At 40.7% G+C, this 27495-nt stretch overlaps 1 protein-coding gene across 1 annotated transcript; it reads right to left on the reverse strand.

Annotated features, from left to right (window-relative positions):
* Positions 1-240: 240 nt before the first annotated feature.
* INTS1 (integrator complex subunit 1) lies at positions 241-26537 on the reverse strand. Its single transcript, XM_053471514.1, has 49 exons — positions 26463-26537; positions 25290-25354; positions 25057-25143; positions 24480-24770; positions 24023-24219; positions 22154-22291; positions 21585-21744; positions 21165-21270; positions 20864-21050; positions 20539-20684; positions 19715-19856; positions 19445-19621; positions 19117-19225; positions 18882-19002; positions 18417-18494; positions 17414-17571; positions 17168-17264; positions 16976-17067; positions 16620-16680; positions 16266-16463; positions 15746-15875; positions 15309-15488; positions 14734-14883; positions 14430-14597; positions 14175-14279; positions 13921-14088; positions 13271-13382; positions 13015-13173; positions 12364-12510; positions 12150-12248; positions 11800-11924; positions 11201-11455; positions 10533-10692; positions 10185-10325; positions 9545-9725; positions 8921-9044; positions 8408-8538; positions 7845-7932; positions 7539-7765; positions 7218-7341; positions 6619-6746; positions 5687-5879; positions 4888-5015; positions 4393-4505; positions 3578-3691; positions 2798-2868; positions 1816-1907; positions 1114-1223; positions 241-529 (listed from the first exon to the last, which is right to left on the reverse strand). Exons 3-49 carry the CDS (start codon positions 25112-25114, stop codon positions 414-416), a joined length of 6555 nt encoding a protein of 2184 aa, XP_053327489.1. The 5' UTR covers positions 25115-25143; positions 25290-25354; positions 26463-26537; the 3' UTR covers positions 241-413.
* Positions 26538-27495: the final 958 nt, after the last annotated feature.

Raw genomic sequence — 27495 nt, forward strand, 5'->3', positions numbered from 1 at the left:
CCTCCAGGTCAGCAGAAAATACAAGTTTAGTACGACATGTAATAAAAATAGCCTTTTTTTGAATGCTATGCTACAAAACAGCGTAGAGCTCTGTGTTTAACCAAAACTACTCGTGGGCATGTCTTTTAATGAGATTTTGCAGTAGATAAAAGATATCAAGCATTTGCCACTAGGATTAATTTACTCAAAAAGAATGTACATTTACCAGTTACCAAAAGATGATGTTTGCCAAGAACGCACTTCCAATAACTCAGATTGTTTTAATATAAAATACATAGTTAACACATTACAAAAATACATGCGTTTGGGTGATGTTCTATATCCTAAACCTTTAAGTGCGAGAGGTCTTATAAGGTGTTGAGAGGTTTGTCCTTTTTTGACAAATGTCCATATTTCAAGCATGCGCTGTGTTTTTAGATCATGGCCTCCATATGAAGAACTTTCAGGGCTTCAGAGATCTGAGGGCTTGTGTCCATCTGTCCGTACATGCCAACCAGGAACGCTCTGTGAAGAAGCACCGCAGCGTGTTCTGTGGAGACAAAAACTATTCTCAAGGACCATCCTTTTCTACACCAATGATGCCCCCCCAACCCTGTGCTCTCAACCAAGCCAACCGGGGGGGCTTTGCAGAGTTCCAAGCAACGGGGAAAGTGAAGACATTCAAGGATTTTGGCAACATTTCTATGGGTTGGTGCAAAGAACCTCATTGTTTGGAGCCTAGACTATATCGAGAAGCATGACCAGAATCCAATGTATAGATGACAAAATAGCAAATCACCGGCTCCGTGAAACAAAACCTTTCCCAAACTTGTTGTAACCTTTCAATGCCCCATTCTAAGAAAATGTGACGCACTTTGGAATAAGTTATACTTACAAAACTAGAACTGTATGGAAAGCAGATGGAACTACATATTTCTAATAGCCTTTATTATAAATATATATATATATATATATCTATATGTATATATCTCCTTTATTACACCTAGGTATGAGGCGTGGGAGCAACCATTTAGTAATACTGGTTGTTGATCCCAGCAGCAAAAAAGTAAAAATCTTGTAGGAATCAATAGAAGCGAATTTGTTTCATGATCATGGACGGGGTAAAAGCTATACCTTGGCACAGGAGGGTATACTCCGGGAGGTTTTGCAGTGCTGTCTGGACCACTTCAAAGTCCCTACTTCCGAGACAGTACATGAAGGTAGGAAGGAAGTCGGAGGCGATGCTGAAGAGACAAGATATTAAGTTTTAACACCGAGCAAGCAGAAACAAATTATTCAGAGCGCCGGGAATGAAGTCGTGTCTTAATGGTTGTCTCATTGAAGGCCTAGCGACATCACCTGGTATGGGAATGAATGCAAAGGTGAAGAATTAATCTCCAGGTGAGCCCAACACAAAGGAAGAAGGGTATCTACTTGTCGCACAGATTTTTCCTGCATAAATCTGTTGATAAAGGCAAGTCCATCCCTGCACCTTCTTGCTTAACGTGGGGGATACCAACCACTACGAAGGCTGAAGCGTAAGTCAGAGGAAATTTACCTCCTGTTTGAGTCACAGACTGCCTCTATGAGCAAGATTAGTCGGATATGCTGATGGGGATTTCTACTCTGTAAAGCTGAAATGTAAGACTCATGTCGCTTGTGCTAATCTCACCCTTTTTTGTGTTTATATAATTAATCACTTATTTCAGGGGCTTTACACATATATTTTGGGTATGCTAGTGCAGTGACAAGAATGGTATAAATAGCAATATATTAAAAAGACGCATGCAGGGGATAAAAAATAATGAGCGCAGTTCCCCGTTACAGGGTACGTACCTGGGGTTACACTGGATAGCACGCAAAGCTAACCGGAAGGCCTGGTTGCGGCAGGATTCTTCCGATGAACTCATCAACCTCTGGAAATCGCTCTGTGGAGAGAAAATGCGGAAAACATGGTTTTGTTAAATCTAAAGGAAGCATTACGGGAAAAATTACGGGAATTGCAGGTTCGCTGCAACTGGATGGCTTCCTGTTGGATCCAATGGTTATTCCATTATATATACACTTCCGTATATGAAAAATAAGGACATTTTAGATGTAACATAATTGTAAAAGAGTTTTCCAATAATGAATTAGCCTTTTAAACTTAAACTTGGATTGGTGAACACAATGTGCCATTGGAACACAGGAGTGATGGGAGTGATAAAGGGCCATTGGAACACAGGAGTGATGGGAGTGATAAAGGGCCACTGGAACACAGGAGTGATGGGAGTGATAAAGGGCCACTGGAACACAGGAGTGATGGGAGAGATAAAGGGCCTCTGTATGCCTATGAAGACATTACAGTAAAAATAGTTTACAGGTACAATAGTCATTTGCAACACTTGTACACATACAAATCTCCATACATGTGGGTCAACTGTCTTTTGGGAAAAACTCATTGAAAGCAATTTCGAGTAGGGGTAACCGGGACACAGGCTCACATATTAAGGGTTTACACGCTTAGATATACAATGTAAAAAGCATTCTAAACTGAATTATTTACATTACACTTAAAAGCAAAGAAATAGTTTAAAACATACATAGAATACAAGAAAACCCATAAAACCTTCAAGCTATGAAAAAGACAGCTTTAAGCAAAATGGTATACAGGATTGCAAACTTTATTAAGGAAGAAAGTGACAGTACCGGTTATAAAAAAGATAATTAAACAGAAATAGGATTTATGATAAAAGTGACCGATGGCATTAGGACCCCTTAGTGTGATTTGTACGGGTTTATCTGTGCTGTTCACAGGTGGCAGTCAGGACACACTCACCGCAAAGAAAGACAAGATCTCAGGCCGACGCTTGGACATTTCATCGATGTCACTCAGGACCTGCAGGATATCTGGAAGAGAAGCAAACAAATCCAACAGACATCAGCTTAAATCCATCACAGGCTGAGACTGGGAAGAAGCCGGGTCAGCGTGACACGCTCAGAGCTTTGGATGTAGCAGTCTTTCAATCAGACAATTCATTTTGGGAAAGAGAACGAAACGCGATGACATATCGGCATGGATCCTGGGAGAAAGATCCCAGCTGGCAGCTCTGCACGACTTGCTTGCCTTGGGCAATACTTTTGGCTTTCAAGAGCTGATCGGATTGCATGCAGGCCCAGAGAGCGACAAGAACAAAAAATATATAAATATACTATGACAGCAAAGTTATAGAGAGGAGTACAAAGAGCGGACATGGGACTGCGGTGTGACTTTATACTCAGCTCCTGGGATTTCTGTAACCATATTTGGCTTCTTCTAAAAGTTATCATCCAGCAAAGAGAAATCTTATTTATTTCCTCTCTGTCTGGAACATCAGTGGTGTTTCCTGACTGTTGGGCAACAATGACGAACGATGATACCATAATACACAACGTGTCTACACAGGTTAGTGAGCAGAGCGACACTAATCATACAAAATGAGTTAAGAGGGGAGAGGAAGGGCTGAAAATCAATGGAGGTAAAAGGATTAAAAGGTGTTAGGGGATGGATCAGATGATATATACTGTACTGGTGAAGATACGTCTGACCTTTTCTCCAGGAGGTGAAAGCGATGCTTACCTTCTACCGTCTTACTTCTGGAGATCCTTTTCAAGTATGGCGCCATTTCAGCGGCAGTAAGCGGAGTAAAAAAAGACACGCTGACCAAAGGAAGAGAGCCTGCAGCAGTCTCATCTACGACAAAAAAAAAATCAAAACAAAAATATGTTAGTTTGAAGAAAGCTAAAGGCGACTTTAACATGTATTCGTTGTTGGCTAGGCCGCATGGGACACTGAAGAATTATTTAAACTTCTCTGCCTGTTCTAAGATATATGCTGTTATAGAAGAATTGCACATTTTGTTAAGGTAACACGTGTTACAGCTTCCCATTTAAAATTCCCATGAAAAAGAAACCCGCGATACTCCTATAGAAGCTGTTTGATAAGCAGGAGTATTGTATTAAAAACGGTGCGTCAAGTCACTGATGCGGATAACTCAAGAGGACAAGGAAAAAAAGTGCATCATTTGAGGCTCATCAAATACAGTAAAGAATAACTGTGGGTATTTTTCAGGAACACAAGCAAACTTCAAACTCGGTGAGCTGTTAAACACACACCCCAGTTTCCCAGTCAAGCCCTGGACAATGGATACATATGAAAGTACTTTGTGTGTATGCTTTCGTGTGTTCTGCTTCTTCCTCGTCTGAGGCTTTACTTTGTATCTATTTGTGTATTATAGGGTATGTATATCTATGACTTACTTGTGGATGATAAATAAGTTATATGAAGTGGCGAGCATTTCCATTCTTTGATCATTGCAGCGACTACAAAGCAACCATTGAGATACAGCTATGATAAGCCGACAGCGCTACGGGGGGTCATCTTCTATCTCTTACCTTCTCTCTCATCATCGGGACTCTTCTCCATCTCTCCGCTCCTGCTGGGCAGACTGAGGCCAGCCAGGAGAGACTTTAGCATTGCAAGATCATTGTTCTCAGACGACAAACCACTGGAAGAAAAAACGCAGACTCACTGACTTTTCCGGATAATCAGAACCCTACAACTCAGCACTGCGCTTACACAAAATCAGCAACTTAACATTACCTACATAAGCCCCCAATTTTTTGAACTTGTCACGAGCCTTTAAATTTGGTGACATATATATATATTTTAACATGAAATAATAAAACCTTTATAGAGTATTTGTTAATGTGACATTGCTTGATAGACACAATGACAAAGAAGGAAACCAAAGTTTGTCATAGTACATAGCAGTAACTCAAACGCAAAGAATCTAGTAACACGTGCCTTCGCAGAAACAGCTCAGATTAAGAGAAAGTCACCAAACATACATAGATTTATAACGGAGATTCTAAATTAAAATCACTCACTGCAGTGGATCTGCGTGTTTTTGCAGAAAGGACACGGCTGCTTGTGCCGCACACGTAATGTACTTGTGGATGAACTGTACAAATTTACTGATGAAGCCACTAAGCTGTCTGGAATATTTCCTATAATTCTGTAAAAGAGAAATCAGCAAAGTAAAATAAAACAGATCTTTGTAACAACACAAAATCATCAAGTAACAAGGATATGCGTTTCTGCCAAAAAGGGAGACTGTTTCTTGAAGCTGTAGTAAAAGAAACAAGAAGACACATGTTTTCGTACATTTAAATAGATACGGGCTCTTGAGAGATCAGACACGTATATTACATTGATGATCACGTAAGTAAAAACAAAACTTCTTGCTTATTAACGGACCCTTAATAATTCCTATTAAATGTAAATATTTTCTTGCTGTGAATTCATTTTCTTTAAAGTGCATTAAAAGGTAAACTGGCCATCATTTGAAGGTGCAAACAGTTTATGTACTGAGCCCTTATGACATAGAAGCCATAGCTTGCAAGTCAGATTCAGTGCTGGCTAAAACGTACTTCACTGGGAATTGTTATAATTGCCTTGTTATGACTTACAGACAAAAGTGCTATTCCTATAATAAACCGCCAGCCAACTGCTTGAACCGCCACAGAACAGATCGGCCAATCTTCAAACTAATCAAGTTTGCAAGAGACGTCTACTACAAAAATTTGTATTCTGTTCGTTGTCAGGCAATAGGCCATTGTTCCTTTTCTCTATAACTCAGCAGAGCTTTGTAGAAGGTAAATATCGGCTTGGGGTGACAGCTGTTACCTGTAGAAGTCTGATGAAGGAGAGGAGAGCGTCCCATAAGGCTTCCTGGTGTTCACCGTGGAACACCTGAGGTTGAAGCAGTTCTAGAATTCCCAGGATATGGGTGAAAAATGTCAAATGGTTCTGCTGGCGAAACTCGTGGAACTTCAGGTGCACTCTTCCATGAAGCAAGGCCGCGATCATGGGCAAGTGCCTACACGCAAAACAGTAAACAAGGCCATGTAATCAGGAACATAATGGCATCCGGTACTTTGATGTTAAATAGGTCGGTCACTCTTGCTAAATAATAAATTTTCCCATTCACTAAATAAAACCAAGTAACCGTTTACAGATTAAAAAAAGAAATATATAAGTATTAGAAACCCAATTTACATGTATACCATCCCAAAAGGTATCCTAACTTCCTGGTGTTAAGATCTGCCTGATCATCCCTCCATTTAAGTTATCTCTTCACTATGTGAGGATGGAGGGAACAGTAGAGAGAAATGTTCCGGGTGAAACATTGATTGACTAACGTGAAGTCAATGTTTCACTAAATAGCTTCAAAAGAACTGCAAACAGAAAGCACAAGCTATGGGAAGTTTTAAACTTAAAAGTTGTGGTGGAAGCAGTTCACTATTATCTCCTCAAATGTGTACTTCAAATATGTTATCGGCTGGATGCTTTCTTACCCTAATAACACAAATACAATCATTAACTAAAAAAAAACGGGAAAATAATAAAATGTAATATAAAATGTCATGGAGCCAGTCCTGCCAACAGCACGGGGCCAATAAACCAGCTCTGTGGATAATATCCAGTAGAGGGAGCCAAGATAATTCATATTTTTTTCCTACCTCCCATTGAACTTCAAGGCCCAACAGCCCTAACTATAGCGTTGAGAGAAGACACATTACAATTCATAGCGTGTATACAATTCATAGCGTGTATACCTTAGCAGCAGGATGGGATGCGCCACGGCTAGCTTACGACAAGCCATATTGGCATCGGACATCCGGCTCTCTTTGCAATCGCTCGAGTCCGCAAGGAGAGTAATGAACCGGTGAATAAGGGCATCCATCTGATGTATCAAAAAGGAGAGAAGCAAAATTAACTCTTTAGCACTAGCCTATTCAGTAAGCAAAACATTTGGATAGTAAAAGTACTGTTTGAGATGTATGTATAATGATGACGATATGCATGCTGTATATTGGGGATGGCTAACCCATATCTCCATGTTTCTCAGCTGTTATAGAACACATCAGTAGTGCTGATGAGGATATTATTGGGAAACGACATGAGGTGGAGAAGATTTATTAAACCATATAATTATAAAACCTTGAGTTATTTATTTATATATATATATATATATATATATATATATATATACATATATATACATATATATATACACACACACACACACACAGAGTCCTTATTTATGACCCTGTCCTATTAGCTCCTGAAGACAATTCTTCATGCTGTTCGTCACATTTAGGACAACTGCATTTAAAAATAATAATAATAAATAAGAGAGAAAAGGCCTCCTTGCCTTGCAGGTGTTGTTGTCTGTGGCTCCCTCGCCGGACACCAAGATATCAGGCACGGGAACTATCGATTCCGGCAGCTGGAGATATAGCTGCAGGAGAAAATCCTGGCAATGCTTCCCCAAAGAACTACAAAGAGAAACACAGCATTAGGGGGTTTAGCCTGACCTTCAATACCTAGCGAGAGGATCAGGAAAACAAATACGTTTAACTCGAATACTATAAACCAATCTGCAGGTGGGTTAGGGATACGCGGGAAAGGCTTGGTGTAAACCGATGGAAATACAGTCGATTCTCGCTACAAGGAAACAGGACGGTTAACTCACCTGCTTCCCCATTGTTTTATGCAGTTGTTCAGATACTCCATGACCTTTTTGATGCTTTCTTGGTTTCCATGGCAACAGCTGATCAATAACGGCAAGCGAGACTGGATCAGCGGACAAGAGGCTTCCTTGGGCCCCTGGCTCCTGCTTTCCGCCTCAGAGATAATCAGGTCCACAAGGCAAACCAGCTCAGAGGGCTTCAGATGCAACAAAAACTCATCTCGCCTTTTCTGAAACGACCAAAGCAAGCAGTTCAAAATGGGTGCATTCGGCGAAGTGGCGTTTCCACAACAAAATTCCGGCGTCTACCTGCGGCGTATGCTGGTCTCTTCCCTGCCATATACGCGGAATATGAATGCATGCCCACAAGAAGTCCAGGGAGGCCGACGGGTCAAACCTGAGCATCACAAATACATTTTAATTTTTACAACATGTCTAACGCCGTCATAATAGTACAACAATTCACCAAACCGATACCATTGAACAAATAAATACAAATGATTTAGGTTAGATTACTATTACTAGTAGTTTAATTTATACTACATATATTTTTTTTTGGCATTGCTTTTGGGTCATAAAATAATATTTTAGCCACCCGCCAGACAGTGGTTCAGAGTATTTTAGACTTCTAGCACAATTTGCTCAGGAAATACGTTATAGGGTGCACTTTTTACATTTTGGCCATCAGCTATACTCAAGTCTGTCTTTGCTGAGCCAGACCATCAAATCACACAAGATTCATTTAGCTCCTTGTTGAGGTTAACCACTTAATGTACTCTCAGAACTCTTAAATCCTCCAATTTTAAAATAAACAAAAAAAATATTGTGCCTATGATACAATAATACACAATGGCTGATTGTGGTAAATGTACCTTTGTTCTCTCTGTTTGCTTAATAAGATACCGATGCACTGGTGTAACGTGGTCCAGTTGGCCTGATGGGTTAGGAGAGCCAACAGATACGGGCGAAAGGAAGGGGGCTGAGATCCACCGGAAGCTTTCACCTTAAAAAAAAATTAAAATCGCAATAACTTCATTTGAGCCTTTAAAAGTTTAAGCAAAGGGAGTTCCGTCATTTAAAACTACCAGGAGCGTGTGCTTTTTTGTAATTGTCTGGGAAATATTTAAGCTTTCCAAAAATTATGGTCCGTGCTGGTTCTGCATTACACTTTAAACAAACATATTAGGTGCTTAATAAACCTAAATAAGTGTAACCCTATAAAGGGCCAACAAACCGCTATTATTACAAACTTTAGGCCAACATCCTGCAAATTGTTAAAAAGTTCCTCTCTGTTTTTTTCCCAACTTGAATGAAGTTACCATATGTTAAAACGACGAGCAGTGCGGGCAATACTCTAAGGTTACATTTCTGTGCTGCTACTGTACCTTGCTGCAGGAAAACAACAGTCTTTGCTGAAGGTCTGGACAACTGCTAATAACTTCTGGATCCAACAAGTCCAACCAGTCAATGAGGAGACCAGAAGAAGGATTCGAACGGACACCTTCCAAGCTACCAAAAAGCAATGGAGGTAAAAAAAATAAAAGGTGTGGATTAGTCTTTCCATACAATTTAAACTGGCTTTTGGTCATGTTACCGTCATACCAAAATCTATCATAGTTATGCCATTACTGAGGTCCCCGCATACTGATACATACGGAAACTAGTTGAGTAGAGCCAATTTAGAGAGATGGGGTATGTACCTGTAAAGGAGGGGCTAGTCCCAAATAAAATTAAAAAGGGGTGGGGTTTAGGAAGAAGTGGATGAGGAATGGCCAGAGCTAAAGGCCACACCTACCACGCAGCTCTGCCATACACCCTGCGAATCAAATTAGATGTTTGGGGGTCACCAAGGCGAACCCAGAGAATTCCTAGGTACATGAACGTTCAGCGTTGTATGCTAACCATTTGAACAGCGAATGACCAACAAATGAAATACCCAGCCAATGTGTGCCCAAGGCCAGACTGCCATCACAAAAGCTATACAGCACAGTTGTCACCGGCCAGTGTACCTGCTGGCGTCGCTTCCTTTCTTCACTGGTGTCTCCTCTTGCTCTTGCAGTAAGAGGGAGGTCACCACCGCTACAGGTCCCGCAGTGGTGCAGCGCGATGTTATTTCTATGGTCACGGTGAGTAGGACGGTCAGAAATTCCTCCAAATAGGGAGATTTTGATTCTATCAGCCCTTGAAGAACTGACGAAAAGGAAGAAAAACACAAAAAACATTAAAATAAAGTCGCGTCATTAATCAGTTGTTAAAGGCGGCAACCATTTATGGTCAAATGGAAAGTTAGTAAAAAAAAATCCCTCACCTTGCAAGCACAGCCTGTTCTGTAAACACATTAGTAAGCCAAGACAAAAAAAGCTATTTTTCCATATTCCAACATATTCCAAACAGGGCATGCATGACGACATAAGAATGAAACAGTACCGTCCCTTTAAGTTGTAGGTCACCTTAGAAGGAACACTGCGGTGATTATTAAAAACGTATCTCAACTTAGGGGGTTCACCAAGAAAAGCAACTTAAATAGCATATTTTCTTAAAAGGAACACTGCACTGATCACTGAACGGTATTCTAGCATGATCTCCAACCGCTTTATTACTAGATTTCCCTGGTGGAAGTAATGCAGCAAATGTGGAACAATATCTCACCTTTGCTGATCAGTTCTGGTTCCACGTTGCACTTGTCTCCAAATTTCAGGGTGGTGATGATGGTGCGCAACGTGGAATTTATCACATCCGGTTCGTGGCAGAAAGCTAGTGCTTCGGATAAGTGCAGAAACGCCCCTCGTACTGCAGAATAAAATAAACAAATTATGCTGAACTGCAGTTAAGATGGACAAAAGCGTTTACAACAGAATAACACCGTGATGCGTTCTAAATGTTCTTACTGATTTATAGAGTCATGGTCTAGTAGTACAGTCTATTGCATGCTTAGTGGTAAGCCGGCGCTAAAACACAACTTTGTGTTTGTTCCTCATGCATGTTGAGATCACGTACCGTCACTGATTCTGTGCTTTGAAGAGTATTGCACTGCAAATGACTTGAGCTGAGCGCGCAGCGGTCCATCTTCCACACTGGGATTTTCCAGCCACTGTAACATCTGCATGAGGACTTTAAAGAACAAGGAGGAGAATGCCGTGTCTAGAGGGACGTAGCGCTGTAAAGAAAAGATGCAAACAGGTTAAAGAGAGTTTCTTATGCTATTGACTTCCAGTTTTCACAAAGCTACAAATAGACTAAGCAGAGCCGGGAATATCCCAGCTGGGTGTTTTCACTAACGTTTGAGTTTGGGGACCGAGCTCAAAACCAAGGAAAGCCACAGTACCAGAGCAGGTGGTGAGCATTTTTTGGTAAGACTCCATATAGCTTAAACTCAGAAGTCAGCCTTGGGTCTCTCTAATGAGCAACATTTTAACATCTGTCAGGTTATACACTTGATGCATTCCCCCGGCAGCCATGTTAAATCCTAGAGACATCAGAAAAGGTATCAAGACAGGTCTCTGCGCTAAGAAGGTAACCTTAAGAAACATTGATGTAATAAAAAAAAAAAACACTAAAAATTTCAATTACCGTTTAAACAAGCAGTACTGTTTTTACATGGCACTCAGACAGATACATTCATACCAGTTGACATTGTATTAAATGTACTTTGTGGACACACTCACTTGGTACTGATGCAGCAGCCGCATCAGCGGACACGAGATGAAATGATTCCTGTGCATTGTTAAGACCAAAGGGCCACTGTGCGGAGAGTTCAGCAGCGCTGCCACAGCCTGGAGCAGACGCATGGCAATGCCAGTCAGCTGGGTTTGCCCCTGGCGGATACGTGCCAGTTCCTGGCCAAGGGCTTGCTGCAAGGCTAACGAGATCGGCCGGGGATTGGTATTCTGCCATCGTGGGTCAGGGTTCAAGGGAAAAAGCTGAAAAGGAGAATGCTGGAGTTTAAAAACACGCAGCAGTTATGTAAGCCAACAAAACATTTTTATGTCACTGAAGTGAATGAGTCACATAGTTCTCTGGAACTCAAAGGGTTAATAGAACCTGTCCTCTACAAATGTGTCAATGACAAAGTCCCTGTATTCCAGGATACCCTGCGCAAGTCCCACTAACCAGCATAGCTTATGTTTTTATCTGTATTGAAAATCGAACATGAAGTTCCACCTATACACCTGCTCGGTCTACAAGACAAGTGGAGACTAAAACAGGGCTGACAGTGCTCCATGTGGTCTGCTGTTAGAATTACTGATCTAAATCATGGTGTTACCTGCAAGAACATTCCAGCTAAATCATCTTCTGGACCCAAGACAGGGATCTGCATAAGTGCCCTCGCTCTTACTTGCCCCTGGGGTGTTTCAGGGGTGGGTTTTCTTTTCACTATTTCTGTGCTTTCTGTAAAAATAAAACCACAAATCACTGCGTGCCCGGTTGCGACATTACCCCCAAGCTAAACAGAAGGATACAAAGCGGCACCATGATGATCATCAATATTAAAATGAAACCATTTATATATATATATATATATATATATATATATATATTTACACACACACATTTACACAGACAATATATCATCATACCAATGAGTTGGACCCAAGAATAGTAAAAACGCAATACCCCGTCTTTTCGGAATAGAAGCGGTCAGCAGGCTATGGAAGGTTTGGCCTCCGGTAGCTCCTCTCTCGTGCTGAACCTCCACTAGGTGAGCCATATAATCTGAAGATGAAAAAGCAGAGAAACAATGACTGGTGGGTGCATATTCCCATCTATCTTTATAGGGCACCAAGGATGTTTAAGGTGCAGAGTACTTTCTGTCAGCGCCGACACTCACTCTTATCCATGATGTTTTGTTCAAGGGCTTGAGGCTCATGGGACACGGCCTGATCCAGGTACTGCAGAAGCTTGCTCATGCTGGACACTGGAATACCAAAAGACTGGACGAATAGCAGCAGCTGCTGAGGCTCCAGATCCTGCAAAGCTAAAAGCATAAAAACATATCAACATGAATAACGGGCTTCCAAAAAAAACATATGACAAGAACAGCCTCGGAACAAAGAAAAAACCCGGTTTCTAGAATACGGGCCAAATTTCCTTTCCAAGCTGTCTCAGAGGCTGGCTGAGCAAAGTCACAGATTGTCAGGATGTATGTTGCTTCAAAAATTGTTTGCTATTTACAAAACATTGCTCACTTTTTCAAAAATATGATAGAATACAGTATTTTTCAGGTTAAATATAGTATCTAAAATAGAATACAGTAACCTTGATCAATAAAGCACATCCCTGTACGTCGGATAACCTTGCTTTAGAAAACATCTTGAGTAAAGAACTTTGTGAAATGAATATTGTACGTTATAAAGCAATAAGCCCAATACAAGGTGAGGCAGAACATGACAACTACATGTCTCCTTTGGTGAGCTCCAAGTTATGTCAAGGAACTTCCACTCCAAAGCAACTACTATGAATCCAAAGGATGTTGACATACCAGCATCAACAAGACGTGGAACCTCAGAGCGAATCATTCTAAGCTTTAACCAGTCAGGTAGAAGTAGGGCTTCCTCGGAAGTGTCCACCAGAAAAGCTGTAGGAAGGGGCTTCTTTTCCGGAAACCAGATGTCCAGTAAAGGGTAGAAGTCACTTTCACCTATATAGAAAACATATCAGAAAAAATAGATTGTAAAGACAAAACTTTAAAATGGTCTATATGTGAATATTCTAATACAGAGAAATGTAGAAGTTACCCCGAGGAGGTCCAAGAGTCAGCAGAATAACCATGGCATGGACAACGAGAATGTGCATCGTTGCAGTTTCCCCGCTGGTCCAACGCAAGAAAACCTGATCTTGGGATTCAGACTGCAAAATAAATGGGGGAGTCCCATGAAAAAATAATATGGATACATTTTTAGCAGTAAATATGTCTTATAATAGAGGAATGTAGTACTGCATGGAAATGTGGTTTGGTAATTAGTTTATCTGTCACTGTAGACGATTAGGTCGTAATAGGGTATCATTATCTGATCTGATATCTATACAAACCACTAGGTATAGATTGCTTTAAGCCAGTAATTACAGCCTAATTGTCATCCCCTTTCCCCATATACATCCATTATTCTGTCTGGAACATTACAGTAAGACCGACTAGACCGGAATAAAGGGAAACATTTAGTTAAACATATTATTCCATTGTTTCAGCAAAATATTGACAGATCCCATTCTATATCGACGTTTAAAGTAATAATCATTACCGTCATTAAAACAGCCATGGATGAATCAACCACTAAGTACCCAGTAACCAGGGAATATCATATGCTAAACAAGCAGTTAATCATATAAAAACGAACCACCTGAAATGGAATCCTTACTCAAAAATGTTGTTTGTTGAATTACTTACCCAGCTATACACTTCATCGCCTTCCTTGCTCTTACGCAGGCGTCTGACATAGCAAGAAAAGATAGAAAGCAATGCAGCAAGTACAGCATTGGACTCGGCACAGTAGGAGATCTTGGAAAACAGGTGGGTCATTAGACTGGAACGTTCCACGGTCAGACGAGCCACATCCTACAGGACATAAGAGGGACCCATAAAGCAGAATAATCAACCATTTTTATTACAATAACAAAATGCATAAACCTGACAGATCTTACCAGAGCAAGTTCATTGTGTTGGCCTTGGTCTTCAATTGGCGCATGCTCGGATAAGTACACTAGATAAGCGCTGATTGTCTGAAGATCAGTCTCCATATGTACAGCCTAGAGCATAGGTCATACAAATATTACACCAAGAAATGCATGCAGAGATTTTAAGAAACAGAAGAGAAAAATGTATATTGCACTTCTGTCATTTACCATGTAATTCTTCAATATCTAAGAGGTTTAAAGAAAAAATAATACTGTATATACCTGTTGTAGAGCCACAGCTGTGGTTCCTTTGACACTCTCAAAAAGGGGAAGTTTGGGCAAGTCCTTTAATAGCCATTGGTATTCTAGCATCATTTTCGAGTCTTCATCCATGGACTGGTCCTCCTCTGCATCCCGCACAGCTCCTTCGGTCAGCACCATGGACAGACCCTGAAAAGAAAAGAAAAAAAGGAAGGATGGGCATTAAAGCTGAGCAAGAAATTCACAACAGGCTTTTAAGCCTGGATCATGCTGTAAATTGCAAATTCAGCTTAGCTAAAAATTACATTTAAAAGCACTATGCTACCTTCATGGCAAGGACACGTGAAGCAACCTGGGGCGAACTCAGGCGCCGAAGGAAATAGTCAAGAACTTCACAAGTTGTCTGCTCGTCTGCTTTAGGGCCCAGCAGCAAGTCCTGCAACCGACTGAGAAGCTGCCTCTGTTTCTGTTGTCTCTGCAAAAGCAAAAATAATAATTATTAACAGACGCTTCAGTTTGTGCTTTACCAGAAACACACCCTCCGGGAACTCTCTGAATTTGACCAGGCTTTTAGTAGCACAGATGATTAACAGACATTCAGGATGGTTCTCTTGTGATCTAGGGCTCTCCTTACCTGGGGTTCCGTAAGTCAAATTGTTATGTTATATACTACTTGTTATGTCCTGAGTACCCATTGTACAGCGCTACAGAATATGATGGTGCTATATAAAACAAGTATATAAGCACTAGTCCCTCCTCTCTGAAACAGCTCTCCCACCTTCCTATTACTATATAGTCCAAAACATGTTAACTTAACCCTTGTTTATTTACAATGGGGTTGGTGTGCATATATATATATATATATATATATATATATAACCCTGCAATATAGTTGTTTACCTGCTGTTTTTTAGCTTTTTGCTCTTTGCTTTCGTTTTCTTCGTCATCCTCTCCTGTACCCGATTCATCAGCTGCATCATGCAAAAGGAACTCACACAGGCATTGCACCGGCAGCACATCCAAGGACCCCTCGCTGGACTGTACCAAGTCGGCTAGCCAGGGCATCGATTGGGAAGACGCCTGTAGTTATAGGAATAACATGAGAAAAAGTATTATGGACTCACAGTGCAGTTGTGTAGGGTATTCCTGCAGCAAGGACCACCGTAAAATGGAAAACAAAAGCGGTTTACTATTTTCTAAATTTAAATGAGAAATACTCTCAATCTTGAGTTCTAAGACAGCAAAAGACTTAAACGTGTGCATTTTTTTCTCTTTTCCTTCAATATGAAGAATAGGGTCATTAATATTTTCACCGGGGAGGTCCTTAAAGCACCAACCTGTCTTTGAATGATGTTAAGTAGAAAATCAGGATTGCGGCTGCGGCAGAGGAGGTGTCCAAGACGTAAGGATTGATTCAGCGATTTGACCTGTTCTATGGCGTGTGGAGGAGGTCGTCGGGGAGGACCCCTGAAACACAAAACAGAGAAAATATTTACTCCAGTTCACGTTATTGGTTGTGGGCTGCACACTATTTTCGTACGTTTTCTAGAACAATGTATCGTTGGGAAGTCACATAATAACCTGACTCATTTGGTGATTTGATGAATTCCTACTTGTCCAATAACTTATATAGAGAGTGTCCAGGGAATAAAGACTGGGCCACTCTATTGTTTATGATAAGGAGTCAGGGAGTTTGTCTAGTAGCATAGGATAATATAACAGAGCAAAAACATATAAATGGATAATTCGCAGCTGTCTGAAAACATATTATACAAAAAAAAACCACCACAATATTTTTTTTAAATCGTAATATAAGACTATTAATACAACAAATACAAAGTTCTGTTGGAAACTCACTGCGGGTCCAAACTGGTGAGCTGCGACAGGAGCAAGCTGTTACTCTCCGTTATCGTTTGCTTGGTGGATGCAGCGGCCAGGTGGCTCTCGAATGCCAGGATTTCTTGCTTCTCCCGCTGAGAGATTTGAAGCTCACGGTTGATTAATTCCGTCCTGGTCTCCTCATCCGTTACCGTGCACGGCGGATACGAATAATTACTGAAAGAGCAGCGTAGAGGAAAACAGACTATTAAACTTTTTTTTTTTTTTTTTTTTTTTTTTTTTTTTTTAAGAAAACCATGTTTTGTTAAAAAAAAAATCATGGCTCAAACATTTTTAGCAGCACCTACAGAAATACACTAGATTTTCACTTACTTGGTCATCACCATTTCCATTAACATCTTTAACGTTGGATAATCCTCCCAGGCTGCCAAACCTGGAAAACATGAGCGGATTAGACGTGTGTTACAACTATTACGTGTATAATTGATTTAAGAAGTAAAATTCAACAAGGGACAACTCAATGGGGTGGAATAATCATGCAGGTCACAAGAACAGGAAGTTAAAAAGACTGCTCCCATGGTATACACATAAAGTATAATACTCCTAATATTTCTACATTGCTTTTTTCAATCCAATTTATGGAGTGTATGAAATCATAAAACTTACAATTTGGGGAAAATAGAGATCCACTTTCAAGAAAAAGCAATTTATGCAGATAAACGTCTTACCAATGTTTTCTGGATTAAATGCAGCAACAACTAGAAGGAGAGGCCAAGCTTTCCAGTAGAGAGTTGATATAGCAAGATTTGGAGGCTGATATCTAGAAGAATCAAGGACACCTTTAGAACATGACAAATATTTTCAAGCCGTACGGAGTTATGGCATTCAATATGGGATTTTTAAGAAAGTCTAGATCCTACCCTGGGGGCAGCTGAATGTTCTCAGGGTGGTGGTAGGTGCAGAGGTTTAGCACAGCATCGAGGAGCTGTATCCTTTCAATTTTAAGAACCTCCAAATCTAGAAAATAAAGAATTTTCAGTTTTGTAACATGATCAATGATTCTTTCTTCTATTCCTCCTTGAGAAGTTCCCGCTAAATCCGATATAGATTGTTAAAGCAATCCCTCTGAAAACTCCAATCAAGAATTCAGAACATAGAACGCATACCGTCCGCATGCGCAGCAGCTGCTCTTTTCACCAAGTGATCAGCGAGTTCCATGGCATCAGCTGGCCCAAGGGGGAGATCACGTGACAAGCCAATGACCAGGATGCGCATTAGCGTGTCCTCGAGAAGTGGCACTTCTGAGCAGAGGCGGAGGAAAAAGCTGGACAAAAGAAAATGAAAATGCATGAATACATAAAAAAAACTGATCTATTTCTATTCAAGAATGAAAAATGGACAGTCAGCTTTTAAACATTATTTTATCCACTACACTCATCACTGAAACCTCAAAATATTTTTGCAATGACCTGGGTAATCCTGTAGCAGAAGTGCTTCATTAGCACCGCAGGTATAACCTGGGGATTATGGGGTCACATTCCATGACAGGTGGAACCCAAGTAATGGTGCTTGTATTCCACCATGCAGGAATTGCCACGAGTAAGCCAGCTGTTCTTCATGTACGTCAGACTAAAAGCCCAAGTTGACCAACGACCCCAGCAAGTGGGATCACTTCTAACCGGCACAACCGTGGTCATGAATCACAGACAGCTGCTACCTATGTCTTCCTAGGGACCACCAGGTAAGAAATTGAAGTATCACAGAAACTTAAGCTCTTCATAAGGGTTATTAAGTGTAGAAAGCATAGTACAAATATATGCACCACGCCATGCTGTATGCGGTTTCTTTCAAGCTAATCATTTATCAGATTTAACAATTCCTATTTGATCAGTGACTTAATAAATCATTATAACAATTACTTTACAGTGACTAAAGTTGGTTATAAAAAAAAAGAGAAAAAAAAAAACAAAAAGACACAGGGCCAGCTGGATTTTTCCCCTTTAAAAATACTTTCTAAAAAAGACGCTTTAAAAGCCAAAGTACATCAGTGCCCAAACAAAACACAATGAAACAAATATTAGAGCTTTATTTTGTTTCTTCTGCTGATAATATTCCCCCAAATGCAACCATGTGAACAAAATGAAGACTTCTTAAAGCAGATATTCATACTTGCGATCACTGTCCGGTGGCCAGTTGTCCCATTTATAATAGGTTTCTGGTTGCTCAGTGAACAGTACTTTGTGCAGGCTGCGGAATTTAAAAAAAGGAAGCAATGATAAGCACAGGGTATGATAACAAACGTGTCACAAAACAAAGCTTCCCGAGTCTCTAATGTCATGAATCAATTCTGCTCAACAAAATATTTGATATTTATTATTTACCCAAAGAAGGCACTGACACCCCTCTTCTTTTATCAATAACAACGTTATGTCCCAGAATTACCCCTTAGGGACAGCAACTGAACAATCTGAGAGGCTCCTAAAATGTTAAGCACACTCGAAAGCAATTCACATCACATCAATCCCAATTCACTGAATTTCAGCGAATGGGCAGCGACATCACACCAACTGACATTATAAACACCACCCCCCCCCGTTCGCTAATATAACCGAAAAGACCATAGGAATGATGTACCAATGCACATATTCTTTAGGGGACACTTTGCAGATGGAAGGGACCACTGTGTGCAGCCACCACACGGCATCTCTCTGGATTGAGGCTATCTGGTTCTGAAAACCACGCAGGACCTCCAAACCTTAAATAAAAAAAATAAAAAAAATCATGAAGGGGGAAGTGGACAGGTCTGACCATTTGTACCCCCCTAAACCCCCCCAAAAGGTGCATTTACACTCGGTAGTCCATTACTCACTCTTTTTTTCGCCTTTGTCCCAAGCAATCCCAGCTTCCTTAACCTGAACGGTAATTCCTAGCATCATAGAAAGGGCTAGGAGGTCTGTAACGTGGGTCACAAAACGTTCCTAAAATGTACAGGCGAAGTTAGGGAAGGCAGTAACAAAATGGTCAGAGCTTTACTACAGGAACTGCAAATAATGAATTTTAAAAAGGCAGCTGTTCCCACATTTCCAGATGCCAGCGATGGAAATGTTTTCAATGTCTCAGTCATTTTGGTGTAATTATGGCACCTGGTGTATGATAATAGTACAAAATAGAACACATTAAAAATGTATTTAAGTTACCTTAAATTCCATGTCATTGTACTGAGGTTCCTTCCTCTCCTGCATGAGTCCCAAGCAAAATGCCTGGAAATTGATCTCATGTTTGGTCTGTTTAATGATTTCTCTAAGTAGCGCACGAGAGGCTCGGAGATAATCGTCTTTATTGGTCAGAAGGTCTTGAAAAACCATGGCTAAAAACTGAATGATAGCAAAGCGAGTTACATCACAACGTTATTATATTCAAGTGAATGTTACCAGTTCTGCTATTTCAGATGACAAAGCACAATTTACCTTTGGGGCCAGCTCAGGACTGTGCTGTAATATGGTGTACAGAATCTGCATATTGTTGGGGTTTCTGGCATTTGAAAGCTCATTAAAAATCACAAATTTCACCATGGTGCCCAGATTATCTTTGTGGGCATTCAGAAGCTCCCTAAAAACAAGAAAAAAGTTTAGTGAACAATCTTTAGAAACATCACAACTGATTTAGGGATAAACATGTTTCCAAATTTGTATTATACTTGCTTTCACTTCAGTATAAACCAAGACACTGCCACTAATACATATATATACCTGAACTTTATCTTACATTTTATTAATTGTATTAACAGAGCTCCAGTAGATTTCCTAGAACCATCACAAAAGGGGACAACAGAACATTACATTATTACATTATAATGCCAAATCAGACAAAAAAAAGTGAGAATAGGTTCACAGACATTGTAAATAAAAGAACACATGTCAGAACCAATCTTAATTAGCCTGCTCAGATGAATAGACAAAGGGAATAGAAATAAAGATTTAGTCACTGACCTCTCCGCGTCACCCTTGCAAAGATCAAATCATCCTAGCCTAAGCACTCTCTGTCCGTCTCATCTCCCTCAAGTGCCTAAAAGATGTTAGCTCAGAACAGCCTGTCTCTCTTCTTCTTCTGTGCCAGCAGTGTGTGTTAATATCTAATTGTGTATTGCCAATTTGAATGTTACTGATTATTTTTTACTTTCCCTCTATTGTAATAGTGCTACAGAATCAGCTGGTGCTCTACAGATAAATGTAACGAGATGTAAAAGCTCAGCACAGACACACTGCACATCCGTGCTAATGTTTTAGCTTACCGTACACACAGCATATAATGATTGAGAAGAACCTTTGGTTTCAGTCTGATTTTGATCAGATTAGAAATCACCTCCATATCCTCAGATCCATGAGTGTTACAGTTCATGCAAACAGACATCAGCAGGTCCTGAGCTGGGCGAGTCAGCTGCCAATGACAAAATAAAAATGAATTACCCAAAGAGAAACTACACAAAGAAAACATATTGGTTACTTTTGTTGTGTTACTATGAAACATGTAGCTTAAATATTGTTTTTATGTTTTAGGAATTTTGTTCCCATTTCTCTCATACGATCCTCTGTACATTTTTGCAACCGCAAGCTTACTTTTGGGTTCTGCAGCCACATCTCCAGCCTCTGCACCGCCATGAGTCGCACCTCCTTGTAGCCACAAGTGGCTGTAAGCAAACGAAGGAGATTTCTGGAGACATTGTCCATCGGCTGCCGACGGTTGAGTTGATCGCGTAGCATATCAAGCACATACTCCTCTACGCCCTCTGCCAAATCATCATACCTAAAAACAAAAGCATATAACCGAGTAATGTTACGTACAACACTGTGAACATTACTGCAGCCAACCCACCTCGTGCTCTTGAGAAAGTAAGAAAAAAACATAATCCCAGGTTACCGTGGCATTATCTGCCCCTCATCTTCAGGGCTTAATTTGTCCTCAGCTATTAGTAGCTCTGATTGGCTGTCTTCTTCTTCTGTTATGGACAGGTGAGGACTGCTGCCTGCATTTAAAACATAAGGGACATCATTTCATTTTTGCTTGCATCCAAGTAAAAGTAAGGTCCACTTTCCAGTTTTAAAGAGACTTTTGGAAACTATCTCATAAATCATTCCAAGACATTACACCCTGGTGGCTGACATAAAAGAAAGCGCAACAGCTCATTGTCTTAGGGAAGAGGCTTAGACACTTATAAAACACACATGTAGAGATTTTGAGGGATATATGGACATATGTAAAGTACACATTGTGGGCAATATGTTAGTGAAGTAAATGTGTAAATGTAAACGAGTTATTTTCAGGAATAATCTTTTGTACCAGCACTGAGGTCTCCTGCAGCTCGTCCAATCTCTCCATGCAGCACCATGCTTTTTGGTGGCATTTTTGTGCAGAAAGCAGTCTGGATATTTTCAACAAATGTCTTGCAGTGAGGACTGTCAACCCAAATCCTCTCCCCAAGTGAGTCTTCAATGTAGACCTACAAAAAGCAAAATGTCGATTAAAATTGCGTTCAAAAAAGTAGAAAAAGTAGAGTTCCTTCACCAGAAATAAACAGAGAGGAGATCTACAGTAGCTTGTGAGGTGTAGTTTTTTTTTTTTTTTTTTTTTTTTTTTACAAATGGATACAAACAGCCCTTAAACTCACTTTTTGGAGGGGTTTTCTGTAAAAATATGTAATGAAGAACAGAAATCTTTTGGTGCATATAGATGGCTTGGGTGGATCACTTTGGACATCTAAATCTCTCAGTAAAGACTTTAAGGATTCATGGAGAGGCCATGTAAGATGTTATCACTAACAGTTCACAACTTCATTCAGTCCCTAAAATCATCAACGGTGAGGCCAGACACATTGCATCACATAAATAAAACAAAAACATAATACCTACCTTCACAAAAATTTCCGGCCAATTCTCATCTTCTTCATAAGCGGCCATAAGAAGGTTACAGGCCAAGACAGACACCAGACTGTTCCCTTTGGCTTTGAAGTTTATTGTGGCATCTCTTCGTAACAAGCTGCACAAGGCCTAGAATATAACATTAGACCAACATTTAACATTGCAGGCAGAAAAATGTAAAAATTTGTAATCTCTAGGGCTGAAACAACGAATCGATAAAATCGATAATAATCGATAACGGAAATCGTTGTCGACGATTTCCGTTATCGATTAATCGAGTGATCGATTCGTTGTTGGAGCACTCGGCTCCTTTTACTTACCTCCGCGAGCGTTCCCCGCTTCTGCTACACGCTCTGCAGTCTCCGCCTTCTAGCTACGTGACGGATGTGACGCGTTCCGGAGGTAAGTATTCTTCATGTCTATGTGCACAGATCGCACAGAGCCACTCGCACAGAGCGGTTCGCTCTGTGCGAGTGGCTCCATTCGCACAGAGCGGTTCGCTCTGTGCGAGTGGCTCCATTCGCACAGAGCGGTTCGCGGGGGTGGGGGTCCACGGTGGGGTGGGGGTGGGGTTTCAGGGGATGCAGGGTGTGAGTGTGGGTGCAGGGCAGAGTGGGGGTGGGGGTGCAGGGCAGAGTGGGGGTGGGGGGTGCAGGGCAGGAGACTGGGTGCAGGGCAGAGTGGGGGTGGGGATGCAGGGTGTGAGTGTGGGTGCAGGGCAGAGTGGGAGACTGAGGGCAGGGTGTGAGTGTGGGTGCAGGGCAGAGTGGGTGCAGGGCAGAGTGGGTGCAGGGCAGAGTGTGAGTGTGGGGGCAGGGCTGGGTGCAGGGCAGAGTTGGAGACTGGGTGCAGGGGCACAGTGCAAAGTGCTGGGTGCAAAGTGCCAGTGCTGGGTACAAAGTGCCAGGGCTGGGTGCAAAGTGCAAAGTGCTGGTGCAAAGTGCTGAGTGCTGTGTACAAAGTGCTTGCTGGGTGCAAAGTGCCAGGGCTGGGGCAAAGTGCTGGGTGCAAAGTGCCAGGGCTGGGGCAAAGTGCTGGGTGCAAAGTGCCAGGGCTGGGGCAAAGTGCTGGATACAAAGTGCTGGGTGCAAAGTGCTGAGTGCTGGGTGCAAAGTGCTGAGTGCTGGGTGCAAAGTGCTGGGTGCAAAGTGCTGAGTGCTGGGTGCAAAGTGCCAGGGCTGGGTGCAAAGTGCCAGGGCTGGGTGCAAAGTGCCTGGGCTGGGGCAAAGTGCTGGGTGCAAAGTGCTGGGTGCAAAGTGCTGGGTGCAAAGTGCTGGGTGCAAAGTGCCAGGGCTGGGGCAAAGTTTCTTGAACAGTAATAGTCCACCTCTTTTCAGAATGTTTGGGGTTATTTTGTTTCATAAATATTGTGTTTGGGTTCTTGTACTTTGAAAATATTGTTTTTTATTACATCATAACAAAATAAGAATGTTAATGTAAATTTTAAGTTGTTTTTTAACATCCAGTTCATTAAATTATTTTAAATAAACGAAAAATTTGCATATTGTTTTTTTTATCCGATTAATCGATTAATCGAAAAAATAATCGGCCAACTAATCGATTATTAAAATAATCGTTAGTTGCAGCCCTAGTAATCTCATGTGGATTTCTTATATAGGAAAGCTAATGTTATGGGTCTATGGATGAGCAAAGCAAAGTAAACTATATGGCACAAAGGGGATCTTTACATCTATTGCACTACATTATTTCTGTAATCAGGGTAAACATTTATTTAAAAAAAACAAAACAGTATAGAATAGAAAATGTTACGGAGCAATTAAACCTGGGAAACATACTGATAGATTATTCATCTTGTCAACATTCGCCCAAAAAGAACTTCAATTCAGCAAGAGCTCTCACCTCAATCACACCCTCTGTGGCAAATATATTAGGCTTCATCTTTGCCAAGTACATCAAACTTAAATACAATGTAGGGTCTGGTTTAGCGCGGTTCATTTTTAATTGCTTCACTGCACCACAGAGAACACCTTCAATACGTTCATCATTTCCATCCGATTCGGAAGCTTCAATGTCGTCCAACAGAGAAGCAGGAGGAACTGTAAATAAGAACAGATGACCAAAATGAACAACCTGTCAATTAAACCCACCTGGACACATGGTTAAGTGCTAAGACAAGTAAGAATTGTTACAGAATTGTAATTAAAAAAGACCTCCATTGAGGTAGACCATTTGCATATGTGGCCTTATGGTGAAGTCACATAATGTCAACAGGGCTGACAAATTTGAAACCCTTTAAATAAGCCTTTAAACTAACTCTGGAAAAAGTACTACCAAGAGGAGTCATTTAAACATGCACCTTCAATCGGAACAACAGAGGGTTCTTTTATTGATGGAGATATAGCTCGCTTCTCAGCCACAGCAGCTTCAGCCAGTCGCCCCAGGGCACTCAGAGGGGGAGTTGATGAAAGTTTGGGACGTTTAGTGAGTCCGGTCAACGCTGAGGCACCAGCTAACGCGGCAGAAGCATCTCGTTTTCGTTCGGGTGCAAGTCCAGACGTAGCGGGTTTCAACAAGTTTGGGGGTACTTTGGTATCGCTGCTCTGACCTTTGGATCCCAAAGCAATAAAATCCCCAGGAGGTGGGTGACCTGAATGTGGGAGAGAGATAAATGTAAACTTCTGGCCACAAATATTATCCACTGATAAAAAAATATTAATCTCAAAGTTTTTGATACAGGGATTATACCGATTTCAAATTGCTTAAAATATTTGGTATTACATTTATCTGGTTAAGGGCAGTTACAAGAGATTTTGGGAAGTTAGGGGATGGAATACAAGTCTTTTTTAAATCTATATAAAGGTTAAGGAATTCAAATACATTTGTGGAATGCATTATGTTAATTTTAGCTCTACATAAAGTTAAGGAAAGCATACCTGATGACTTTGCAGCAGCGCTCGGCCGTCGTACAGCAGCTGTCTTGGGCCGATTCATCTTCTTTACACTCTTCTTAAAACAAATAACTGTATTAAGGAATAAAAAGACATAAACTAGAGAGTTTATTTTACTGAATGGTTGATGATACATTAAATAACCTTATAGATCATCCAGACACAGGACAAAGCTAGGCATCAAATAAGGGCTTATGTTTCACACAAAGGAAAAGTACCTTACAATGTGGAGTCTTCTAAGTTAGAAAAGCAAAGTTGTTGCCATTGTGATGATCATGTGAACCTTGTGATAAAAATGAAAGAAAATACTGGATCAGTATAGTTACACTTTGTATGTGCCCACTAACTATTTACACTTTTTAGCAACAAATCCATTTATGCAGCTGTATGTATAAATAGAAAAGGGGATACTTGAATTACTTTATAGATTTACAAAAGGGAACACTTATTGATAGCACTGAACCGCCTTAACTCTTTTAGAGTCTATTTCTGCTTGTTTTTTCATGTTTGATGGACAATTGGGGAATCTATGAAACAATGATGTTGACAATTGATGCCCTGACCTATGATAACCTGGTCAACAAAGCTTTGGGTCAGCCAGGAAATAAATAGCACCAGACCTACATGTGGGTCAATGCTATTTAACAATATATATATGTGAGTATGTGTGTACTACAGTTGAAAAACTGTATTATCTGTGAATCTGTGAGAGTAACATGACATTGATCATATGATTGTGATTTTGGGAATGATTCTTCCAAAAATTGGGAGTGCTTAGGTTATATCCATTCTAGCTTTATTTACTGATTAATCAGTCATTTAGAATTGGATTTAAGAGTTACTCACACACCTGCTAATTGCATGCTTATTTTCTCATGGGACACATTATTACTACTGCGATAAACATCCCCATTTCTATCAAAGCCTTTAAAAAAAAAAAAAAAATTACAAAAATGTGTGTGTGTGTGTGTGCGTGTAATCCTGGCTCAGGCACAGCGTATATGTAATATACAGGTATTTAATACTGGCTCATGCACAGTGTATATATAATATATGTAACACTGGCTCAGGCACAGCGTATATATAACATATTTAATACTCGCTCAGGCTCGGTGTGTGTATATATATATATATATATATATTTAATACTGCCTTATTGCTGGTGTCTATATAATATATTTAATACTGGCTCAGGCACAGTGTATATATAATATATTTAATACTGGCTCATGCTCGGCGTATATATAATATATCTAATACTGGCTCAGGCACAGTGTATATATAAAATATATTTAATACTGGCTAATAGACCTGACATGTGTTCAGTTTAACACCCCCTTCACTCACCCGGGGGTTATAACTTTCGCCTTTACCCCCAGTACCAACCTCACCTCTAATAAGAGAACTCAGCACCACCTTATGCTCGCTTCATTCAACAATAACAAGCCTCCTCAGCGCATTTGCCGATCACTTCCGGGAGAACGTCATCAAAGGGCGACCGTCGCCTGTGAGTGTCTGACACTGTCTGCAGCAGCTTAAAGCGGCAGAGCGGGGAGAGCGGTAGAGATTGCATTCCGTGCAGCGATTCGTTTTGAGTTACTTTTTGCGATAAGCCTAAAAATTACACGCTTTGCAGGCGCCAATACCCCCCCCCGTGTATTATATAAATATATATGGAGCCATTTATGGAATATAGTTAGAGAAGATACGCATGACATTTAAACGATAAATATAATTACTAGGATGCAAATGTAATCATTTGGTGTCTAGGTATGACTTCTATTAGTATAGTTATTTGTCCAGGGGTCACAGACCATGATAAGCACAAAGGAGTTTTGTTATGAGTAGTAGATTAATGGAACAGCTTCCCAGCTGCGAAGTCCTATTAAGTTTATGTGGTGTCCCCCTTTTAAATGCATGAGTGATTATTCTACACCCCCCCCATATGCATTTGCCTGTCCCCCAGCTGTTTTCCATGCAGCAGATGTGTTCAGCACCAGAGAGGTGGGTGATATTACCAATATGTGACAACAACCTTCTTCATGCAGCAAAATCCTTGATGCCCCGACCCTTCGGAGTTCTTGGACCGGGTACGCAGAGCATACTATCAATTGGCCTCTGCATAATGGGGGGATTGCAGGGGGAGACTTGGGGGAAGCTCTGGGCATGGAGGACACATCCAAAAGACTTCAGTTTTTGTGACCTTGGTTCACACTGTTTGATAATGTTCTTTAAAGATGTTACATGACCAGCTCACTGACTGTGATGTTTCAGACAGCCTTGATAATGTATAACCCAACTATTTTGCTGTTCACCGGCTAATGCGTACCGTGTCATTTTGTGAATCAGTCATTGTAATAAACATACAATAAATTTTAAAAAATGTGACGACTCAGTGTGGAAGCCAAGTGTCCTTTCGTACGC

Source organism: Spea bombifrons, chromosome 7, assembly GCF_027358695.1.
Source record: "Spea bombifrons isolate aSpeBom1 chromosome 7, aSpeBom1.2.pri, whole genome shotgun sequence".
NCBI classification, from domain to species: Eukaryota; Metazoa; Chordata; class Amphibia; order Anura; family Pelobatidae; genus Spea; species Spea bombifrons.